This window comes from Carlito syrichta, unplaced genomic scaffold (genome assembly GCF_000164805.1).
Source record: "Carlito syrichta isolate Samal-C Ts95f unplaced genomic scaffold, Tarsius_syrichta-2.0.1 Scaffold103403, whole genome shotgun sequence".
NCBI lineage: Eukaryota > Metazoa > Chordata > Mammalia > Primates > Tarsiidae > Carlito > Carlito syrichta.
In genome coordinates, this window is record NW_007047499.1 from 131178 (window position 1) to 142443 (window position 11266).

Sequence of the window (11266 nt, forward strand, 5' to 3'; positions counted from 1 at the left end):
CACGCCCGGCTGATTTTGTGATTTATTGTAGAGATGAGGTCTCGTTGCTCAGGCGGGTCTCGAACCCGCAGGCTCAGGCAATCCACTCACCTCAGCCTCCCAAAGGCGCGGGATGACAGGCTGAGCCACCGAGCCCAGCGACTTTTTTCTTGATTCATGTTGAGAGTTGCACCACTTTTGTGACTTGTTCTTTTGTATGTTTATTTTTTATTTAATTAATTTCTGTTCTCTCTTTTCTCCTACTTTCTTTAAGGCTACCATGCTCTTCTTTTTCTAACTTATCATATGAATAATTAACTCATTAATTTTAAGCACTTTTCCTGGAAACAAAAGATCCATTGGGGTAGAAGCTTGAGATCAAAACAAATGAGCAATAACAGCCATTAAAGAAGTGGTAAATTGGCCCTGATGATTCATAGCTTTTCCTCTGGAGAAACTTACTGATTCTGAGTAGAGGTAGAGGCAAAGGAACAGAGATAACAAAGAGGTAGCTGAGTATTACCAAACTGAAAACCAGCACTGACCCAGCTTAATGTCTAGTTGTATTACTGTCATCAGTCCATCATTCTATCAGACTAATAGAGGAAAATCTAAATACTTTCTAGTGGAAGATTCCATCATCTGGAATTTCTTCAGTTCTTTTGTCCACAATGTCTAGAACACAATCACACCTATTAGTATCTTAAAAGACATTGCCATAATAAGAGCAAAAAAAAAAAGAAAAGAAAAGAAAAAAGAAACAACAGAAGCAGACTCACAGATTATACCAAAAAAGAAGGCATTTAAGAATTTAAAATTAACTATGATTAAAATGTCACAAAACAAATGAAAAGATAGTAATGTAAAGAAAGTCAATAAAAGAATGAAGATTTCCATAGACAACTGGTAGTTATAAGAGAGAATCAAATTGAATTTCTAGAACTAAAAAGAAAATATCTGACATGAAAACCTCCTCTTTAAAGAGGACACTCATCACAGCAGAAGACAGGATAAGTGAACTGAAATCAATGAGTCAACAGAAAATTCTCAAAGTCCAGCATAGAAAAAAACAGAGGGGAAATAGAGAAGAAAAGTAGATAAGCATAAATATAATCGTGAAATATGCTTAAAAGATCTAAGATAGGTAAAATTGGAGAGAAGAGCAAATAGTCCTGTATTTTCCAAAAACTGAACAAAAACTTCCATTTCTAGGTAGACTCTACCAGATCACTGCAAGCCAACATTCCCACTGTGATAACTAAAAAAAAAAAAAAAAAAAAAAAAAAAATGCTAAAAAAGATAGTGATCTTGATTCATTCGATCACTGTAAATTATAGAGGCTCTTCTGTAGAATAGAGAAAATCAAGACTCTGCTATCTGTTCTCCATGTAGGTGAATAAGCAATTAAAATACAGTACTGAAAGACGTTCTGAATATACACTTAGTACAAAATTGTTTTCCTTAAATGGCAGTTATGCAGAAAAATTCCCAAAATTCAAACATTTAGTAATTTAGAAAAAAGAAGTAATTATAGGACAGAGCAGAGGGAGGCAGAAAGGCAACTGAAGAAAAGAGAGGTTTCAGGTGCTGAATGGAGGTGCCCATTTCCAACTAACAATCCGCAAATTAATCCTTTGAGAAAATGAGCAGAAATTTAGCTGGTTTCTTGGCATGCAGCATAAAATATACAATGGAGAAGGCTAATATTTTAGAAAGCAGATTCTCTATCACTTTGTACAGACATCCTTACCCAATGAGACCAAGTTAGTATAACTCTCCAACATCACATCTCTGTACAAATCTTTCTGATCTGAGTTTAGACATTCCCACTCCTGCTGAGAGAAGTCTATGGCAACATCACCGAATATCAATGGTACCTGAAATGACAAAAACATATGTATTATTTGTAAAAGTAAATATTACTTTTTAAAGATGGAATACTAAATTGCAATAAAGGGGCAATATATAAAAACAAGCAGTCTGGAGTTGCAAGATTGTGACCTGATTAGATTAGACAAGAGTAAATAAATGAATATATTTTGAGTGCCTATGCGATCTTGAAGAAACCTGTTGGAGCACACAAAATTTCCTCAGTAACAGAAAAAAAAACAACATAAATGACAATATGACAATAATCAGACTTTTCTAACTAAATGAATAGCTTATATAAGCATACATTCTATGTACCTAAATTACAGATTATTAATAAGTACAAGTTCTTGTATTTTTTCTCTTCAAGGAATATGTAAAAAATGAATTGATAAAATCTCCCCTCTCAAGAAATATATAATAACATCTCTTCTAGCCACAATGAAATAACAGGAATTGAATTTACTCTCCTGCATGAAATAACTGAAAACCTGGACAAAAATATATTAAATAATGATTTTCAAGACAGAATACAGGGCAATGATCCCTAAAAGACAAGTAACAAATGAGGTGAAACCTAAAGTTTCCCTAGTTTATTGTAAGGAGACAGTTTTTAGGCTATGGCAAAGGGAGGGGAAACTAAGCAAAGCCCAAAAGATTCCCTAGGCATTATTCACATAGCAAAACCAGACAAAGACACCACAGGAAAAGATGTACAAACCAATATCCATCACAAACATAGATGCAAAGATTTCAAACAACATTTGAGTGTATTGAATTCAACAATATATTAAAAAAGAAAACCCAACATGACTAAGACTGAATTCAAGGCTGGTCTGACATTTAAAAATTAGACAAAGGGTCAGGCGTGGTAGCTCAAGCCTGTAACCCCAGCACTTTGGGAGGTCGAGGTGAGGGGATTGCCTGAGTCCATGGGATCGAGAACAGCCTGGGCAACTTGGTGAGACCTCACCTCTATGATAAATAAAAAAATTAGCTGGGTATGGTAGCTTGCACCCATAGTTCCAGCTACTTGGAAGGCTGAGGAGGAAGGATCATTTAAGTCCCGCAGGTCGACACTGGGGTGGCGGTGAGCACACCACTGCACTCCAGCCTGGGTGATGGAGTGAGACTCCAACTTAAAAAATAAAACAAAAAACAGACAATGTAATTCACCATATTAACAAAATACCAAAGAAAAACCATATAATATCAACAGATACAAAAAAGGCATTTTGATAGAATCCAATATTCACCCTTGATAAAAGTTCTCAGCAAAATACAAAAAAGGGGACATCTTCCCAACCCTAACCTAATTAATGACATCTATAAAAAACCTATACCAAACATCACATTTAACAGTGAAAGGATACATACTGTCTTTCTAAGATTAAAAATATGGCAAGGATATCTACTCTCACCAGTTATATTCAACATTGTACTAGAGGTCCTAGTCAATGCAACCAGGTAAGAAAAAGATATAAAAGTTGTCTAGATTGAAAAAAAAAGTAAAAATGTCTTTTGTCAAAGATGACATGATTGTTTATAAAGAAAATTCAATGGGATCTAATAAAAAGCCACTGAAATTATGAAGTGAGTTTAGCAAAGTAAGAAGATACATCTCAATCTATTGAGAATCAATTGCATTTTAATATTAGCAAGAGTTGGTGGAAATGAAAAATAAAAATACTCAATATCAAATGAAAAAATATCAAATATTTAGGGATCAATTTAGCATACTCTGAAAACTATAGATAATTACTGAGAAACCATTTTAAAGATGCAAATAGCCGGGCTTGATGGCTCAGCCTGTAATTCTGCACCTTGGGAGGCTGAGGTGAGTGAATTGCCTGAGCCCGTGGGTTCGAGACCCGCCTGGGCAACTTGGTGAGCCCTCATCTCTACAATAAATAAAAAATTAGCCGGGTGTGGTAGCGCGCGCCTGTAGTTCCAGCTACTTGGAAGGTTGAGGCGGAAGGATCGCGGGAGCGGCCACTGCACTCCAGTCTGGGCGACAGAGTGAGACTCCAACTCAAAAAACAAAAAAAGATGCAAATAAATAGATATAGCATGTTCATGGGTCAGATGACACTTATTTTTGCAAATAGATATACAGGTTCTGTACAATATCATTCTAAATTCCAATAGGTTTTTTGTAGAAACTGATAAGCTGATTCTAAAATACAGATAAAAACACAAAGGACAAGAATAGCATAGACAATGTTGAAGAAGAACAATTGAAGAACTGACCCCATTAATCGGAAACGAAATATAATCAAGAGAATGTAGGGAGTAAATACAGAGATAGCTCAATGAAACAGAGAGTTGAGAAACAGACCCACACATATTTAGACAGTTGACTTTCAACAAATGTACAAAGGCAATTCAGTAGAGAAAGGATAGTCTTTTCAAAAAATGTTGCAGGAATAGGCTGGGCTTGGTGGCTCAGACTGTAATCCCAGCATTTTGGGATGCCAAGGCGAGTGAATTGCCTGAGCCTGCAGGTTCAAGACCAGCCCAGGTAACTTGGTGAGACCTTGTCTCTAAAATAAATTTTTTAAAAATTATCTGGGCATGGTAGCACACGCCTGTAGTTCTAGCTACTTGGAAGGCTGAGGCAGAAGGATGATCTGAGCCCAGCAGGTAGAAGCTGCAGTGGCCATGAGTGTGCCACTGCACTCCAGCCTAGGTGAGACCCAACTCAAAATAATAATAATAATAATAATATATTCATATGAAAAAAAAACCCTACACCTTACACTATATGCCAAGATCAACTTAAAATGACTCCAGAGCTAAATGTAAAGCCTAAAACTATAGATTTTCTTGGAGAACACATTGTATAAAAATCTATGTAAGTTTGGGATTAGGCAAAGATCTCTAAATACAACGTCAATAGCACAATCTGTAAAATAAAAGGCTGACAAACTGGATCATATCAAAATTAAAACTTCCAGTCTTCAAACGTCAGTTAAAAGAATGAAAAGACAGCATGTTATATCCGCCCTAAAGAGAAATGAGGAACCTGCACCCCAAATTTGGTTCAGAAGTTGAGACTGATGATAGCACACACCCTGAGAAAGCATGAAGAATATTTATTATTCACACAATGGGACTTTATGGAGAGAGCAGGATAGCTCTTAAGCAAGTATGAAAAAGCCTTAAGAAAGAAGAATGGCTTGGAATTGTTATTATGTTTAGCAGGTGAGGTAGGGTAAAGGTCCTAACCCAGAAGCAGCTTATGTGGTCTAAACCAACCACCCACCAGCACCAGAGGAGAGAGCATCTGAATTTTCTTATCAGCTTGCCTAGATATTGGACAGAAGGGAAAAAGAATGGGGTAGGCTGAAAAGCTATCAGCAATGAAACAGCACAAATAGAGTCAGATTATTTATTATACTGCAGACTGTGAGAAAATATTTGGGAAAGCTGATATATGATAAAATACCTTTTTTTTTTTTGAGTTGGAGTCTCACTCTGTCGCCCAGACTGGAGTGCAGTGGCCACTCCCGGCCACCGCAGCCTCGACCTGCTGGGCTCCGGCGATCCTTCCGCCTCAGCCTTCCAAGGAGCTGGAATTACAGGCATGCACTATCACGCCCAGCTGATTTTTTGATTTATTGTACAGATGAGGTCTCGCTGCCCAGGCGGGTCTCGAACCCACGGGCTCAGGCAATCCACTCACCTCAGCCTCCCAAAAGCGCGGGATTACAGGCTGAGCCACCGAGCCCGGCTGATAAAATACTTTTATCTAGAGTATATAAACAACTCAAATTTCAGTATTAAGAAAACAACCAAATTTTTTAAAGCGTAAACATTTCAACAGATACTTTATCAAAGAAGATATACAGATAGCTAAGTAACACTCAAAAAGAAGTTTGGCATCAATATTCATTGGGTAAATACAAAATAAAAATCAATACAAATTAAAACCTTAGTGAGGTACTACAACTATTAGGACGGTTAAAATTAAACACTGAGCCGGGCTCGGTGGCTCAGCCTGTAATCCCACGCCTTGGGAGGGCTGAGGTGTGTGGATTGCCTGAGTCCGCAGGTTCAAGACCTGCCTGGGCAACTTGACGAGACCTCATCTCTACAATAAAACCAAAAACTAGCCAGGCATGGTAGCGCGCGCCTGTAGTTCCAGCTACTTGGAAGGCTGAGGCGGAAGGATCGCCAGAGCCCAGCAGGTCAAGGCTGCAGTGGCCGGGAGCAGCCACTGCACTCCAGTCTGGGTGACAGAGTGAGACTCCAACTCAAAAAAAAAAAAAAAAAATTAAACACTGACCATTTCAAGTGCTGCCTAAGATTTGAAAAAGGAAAAAACTAAACAGAACTCTCATACATTGCTGGTAGGATTGTAAGATGGCATAATCACTCTGAAAAATAATTTACGTGTTTCTTAAGAAGTTAAGCATCCATATTACCAAGCATTCCAATCCTAGCAACTACTCATGAGAAATAAAAGCATATGTGCACACAAAGATTTGTGCATGAATAATCAAAGGACCTTTAATTGTAAAAGCCAAAAAGTAAAAAGAACTTAAATGTCTATCCACAGATAAATAAATAAACAAATTGTGGTATATCCTTAGAATACCAGTGAGCAATAAAAGAGAATATCCCACAAACATATGCATTAACATGGGCTCTCAAAATAACATGTTCAGTAAAATAATACAGACAAAAAATGGAGTACACAATGTATGACTCCATTTATATAAAATTCTAGAAAATGTAAACTACCCTAAAGTGACAGAAATCAGAACAGTGGTAGCTGGGCACAAACATCAGGGTAGGGTGGGCAGGATGGAGGTAGTTATAAAAAGGTATGAGAAAACTTCTGAAATAATTGATTTGTTCATTATCTTGACTGTGATAATGGTTTAGCAAAAATATACATGTTAAGACCTATCACTTCAAACAAGAGTAGTTTATTATCTGTCAATTAAAACTAAATAAAGTTGCTTTAAAAAATATATACATACATTTAATTATATGTCAGTTATACCTCAAAAAAGCTGATACTCTATCTTAAAAAATTGAGTTTGTGTCCAGCCACGGTGGCTCACACCTACAATCCCGGCACTTTGGGAGGCTGAGGAGGAAGGATTGCTTGATCCCAGGAGTTCAACACTAGCCTAGGCAGCATAGTGAAAACTTGGCTCTACAAAAATTAAAAATTTAGGCCGGGTATGATGGTCAGTGCCTGTAGTCTCAGCCACTTGGTAGGTGGAAGGATCACCTGAGTCTAGGAGGTCAAGATATGGTGAGCTGTGACTGTGCTCTGCACTCCAGCCTGGGTGGCAGAGCAAGATGCCAATTCAAAAAAAAAGAGATTGTATAAAATTAAGTCAAGTCACAAATTTATATGTCATAAGCATATTAATGCTTATATTTAGGCCCACTTAGCAGATTTAATCTTACTTAAGTATTAATAATACTAATATTAATATATAAGATATTATACTAAATGGCATTTATGTTGGATTTATATTGGACAGTAATCCCAACCTCTCTCCTAAAATTCAATATCATCTACTACATATAGTTCTAGTTGGTCTTCCTTTCTACAATACCTTATCAATCTGTTCCTGAGTTGGAACACAACAATATAGAATGATCCAGAAGAACACTGATTCCCTCAAGATCAGCAATTTATCTTCCTCTACAAAATGAACCTTGGTAACATATTCATTTCTCAATAACTAGCTTGAACCCTGATCTCTCTCTAGGTAGGCACCCATCCCATCTCTACCCAAACCTAAAAGTTTTTCAAAGCTGGGATCTCACCTTAAACTGAGACTGAGATTACCCGTAACCAAAATTTCTCTTATCTACCTCGAAAATTGTGAAGAAAGTTTTCCTTCCTGTGGTCAAATAAGACCATAATTTCTGTATATGAAATCACAAACTTGACGAGGGCAACTCAAGTATTTTAAGGTACTTCACTCTTTCACTGTTCATGAGAAAAGAGTGAACATGGAGGAGATGAATTATCTGATGAATAAGTAAAAACCAGTTCAAAAAAGGAGGCAAACAAGGAGGAATTGTGAAATAGGTTCAGAGAGACAGTTTTCTTAGGTAAGAGGTTTGGGGACAAAGAATAAAAATATTGCACGAATTAAAAATAGGCCAGACATCTCACTCTGGCCTATTTCTCATTCTGATGATGTAAACTCAGCCATAGCCTGGGTTATTCATTCAAACTCTGAGTAGATACTTTCTTATCCAGGTCTACCTTCCAGGCCTGAGACCAGACAATACGTTATAATCTGCAACAATCCTTGTGATCTTTTTTTTTTTTTTTTGAGTTGGAGTCTCACTGCATCACCCAGGCTGGAGTGCAGTGGCACACTCACAGCCACCCCAGCGTTGACCTGCTGGGCTCTGGTGATCCTTCCACCTCAGCCTTACAAGTAGCTGGAACTAGAGTCACGCACTACCATGCCCGGCTAATTATTTTGATTTATTGTAGAGATGAGGTCTCGCCATGTTGTCCAGACTCTTCTCGAACCGTGGGCTCAGCCCTCACCGCGGCCTCGCAAAGTGCTGGGATTACAGGTTTAAGGTGCCGCACCCAGCCTTTCCTGGTCTTGAGATGGACCTGGGCTCCCCCAGGCAAAAGGTAGAAAACAGTAGAAACCAGCCTGGAAACCTTTACCACTGTAAAACTGCCTGCCCAAGTGAAGTTTTTCCCCTAAGCCAGAAATATGACTCCCAAGATCCTCTGTGCTAACCACCATGGATTTCCTTAACAGGATTCACCTTCTGGCATGAATTCACTACCCCAACCTTCCCCATCCCCATTCCCATCAGTACCCACTAAGAAGGAGTGAATTTATGCTCACTGAAGCCATACAATAACACATATATTTTTTGCGACCTTCTATGTGATAAGTGCTCTATATACACTTACATTTAATCCTGCAATTAGTATTATCTAATATAATTATTAATATGATCTAATACAATATTTAAAGACATTTTCCCATATCCACAAATGACAAACAGAAGTGGCACGTTTTGAATCACATTTCCACAAATATAAAAATTTTTTTTAAACTGTTCCCTCTGAAATCCAGGATTTCTTGTTCTGTTATATAAAACCTGATTTAGGTAATTAGGGCATCCTCTAGCAAAAGATATGTAACTTTACTAAAGAGATGTTTGAAAGCAATATAATAGTATCATTTTACAGGTATTCAATTGTCATATTTAAAAGGTTGGTGATGCACCACATATTAGTAAGGTTGCAGGAGAAAGTATCTCATGGTGTCCTGTACACTTGTAAAAATCTAATGCACTGAGATATGTAAGCAGAACTCTGCATAAGAAGAATTTAACCATGAAGGGCCATTTTTGAGAATCCATCCAAAGGAAATAATTGTAAAATGTGCTCGGATATGTGTAAAGAAATGTGTTGATACATACAATATATAATGAAAAAACAAGTTGGCAAAGTCTAAAGCTACTTAGATGGGTAGTTAAAAAGAAAACTATTGTGTATTCATATAATGGAAAATGAGGTAAATATTAAAAATGATTGTGTAGACCACTGGTTTTCAACAGGGGGTTCAGCTGTCTTTAAGGGAATATTTGACACTGTCTGGAGACATATTTGGTTGTCAAAATTGTGGGCATGAGTGCTAAGGCATTAAGTTGAAAGAGACCTGGAATACTACTAAATATCCTGTATGGTACAGAAAAGCTCCCCAAACAAGTAATTTTCTAGCCAAAAATATCAATAGTGCAAAGGATGAGAAATTCTGTTATAGACTCATTAAAGAAAGATAACATAATCCAGAATCTCTATATCATCCACAATGCCAACATATGATAAAAATTATTCATCCTGCAGAGAAACAGAAGAAAATTCCTAATAATCAAGAGAAAAAGTCTCAATAGAAACAGACCCATCTGCAGCGGGGGCTAGGGGTGGTGGTGGTGGGGTGGAAGTGATACCACATCAACAAGGGTACCTGCATAATGAACATTTGTACCTAACCCTGAATTTTACTCCACATCTTTAAAATTAAAAATTAAAAAGAAACAAACCCAGAAATGATGCAGATACAGAAGCTAGGAGAAAAGGACTAGAAAATATTATGGTTGACCTGGTAAAGAAAACAGAAGAAACAATAGCAACTTTTCCTTTGCATTTACAACTTGGCTAACTGCTTAGCACAAGAGGTCTAGCTTTTGGCCTCTCTCAGCTTTTGACGTGCCTTTTTCACTAAGCTTAACCATTTCTACCTTTTGATTTAAAGAGAGAGAGGTGGCCAGGCACAGTGGCTCATGCCTATAATCCCAGCACTTTGAGAGGCCAAGGTAAGAGAATTGCCTGAGACTATGGGTTCGAGCCTCATCTCTACAATAAATTTAAAAATTAGCTGGGCTTGGTGGCACGTGTCTGCAGTTCCAGCTACTTGGAAGGAGGCAGAAGGGTCACCTGAGCCCAGCAGGTCGACGCTGGGGTGGCCGTGAGTATGCCACTGCACTCCAGCCTGGGTGACAGAGTGAGACTTTAAGTCAAAAAATAAAAAAATGAAGAGAGAAATGTGTGAATCTTCCTTTCACTTAAACACTTAGAGGCCATTGTAGGGTTATTAATTGGCCTAATTTCAATGTTGTTGGTATTTCAGGGAATAGGAAGGCCAAAGGAGAGGGAGACAAATTGTGGAACAGCTGTTTGATGGAGCAGTCAGAACACATACACTTTTCAATTAAGTTCAGCAGTACCCCAACAATTAAAATAATAACATCAAAGATCACTGATCATAGATCACTATAACAGATATAATAAAAGGGAAAAAGTTTTTAAATATTGTGAGAATGGCCAAGCTGTGATACAGAGACACAAAGGGAGTTGTGCTGGAATGTTCACACTGTGGGAAAAATGGAACTGACAGACCTGACTACAGAGTTGCCATAAACCTTTAACTTGTAAAAAAAAAACCACAATCTGCAAAGGTCAATTCCAAAAGTCAAGTTTAGATGAAAGAAGGCGGATACAGGAGACTCCACTTATGTGAAATTCAAGAAGAGGGAAATTTTGATCTTGAGTGTTAGAAGTCAGAAGAGCACTTGCTGCTTATGGGAAAGGGATGGGTTCTAACTGGGAAAGGACAAGACAAATCCTCCATGGCAGGGCATAGAAATCTTCCATGTCTTGATCATCTACACAGATGTTTTCTGATGTGAAAATTCATTGAGTTATATATATAGCTAAGATGTGTGCACTTCATTGTATATAACATATACTTCAATAAAAATGAAAACACAGAAGTTTATTTGATGATAATGAGTAAAAACATATTACAAAAATGTTATCCTGTTATGGCAGGTAAAATAACACATATGAATACATGCATATGCCTTGATGGATGGATAAAAAGTTTGGAGTAAAATGTTTACA

The 11266-nt window shown here is 37.5% G+C and overlaps 1 protein-coding gene across 1 annotated transcript in view; it reads right to left on the reverse strand.

Annotated features, from left to right (window-relative positions):
* ZNF404 (zinc finger protein 404) overlaps positions 1 to 1853 on the reverse strand; it is an 8727-nt gene extending 6874 nt beyond the window's left edge. Inside the window, 1 exon segment of the mRNA XM_008065567.2 lies at positions 1730 to 1853. Coding sequence (XP_008063758.2) covers positions 1730 to 1763 — 34 coding nt within the window. The 5' untranslated portion in view covers positions 1764 to 1853.
* Positions 1854 to 11266: the final 9413 nt, after the last annotated feature.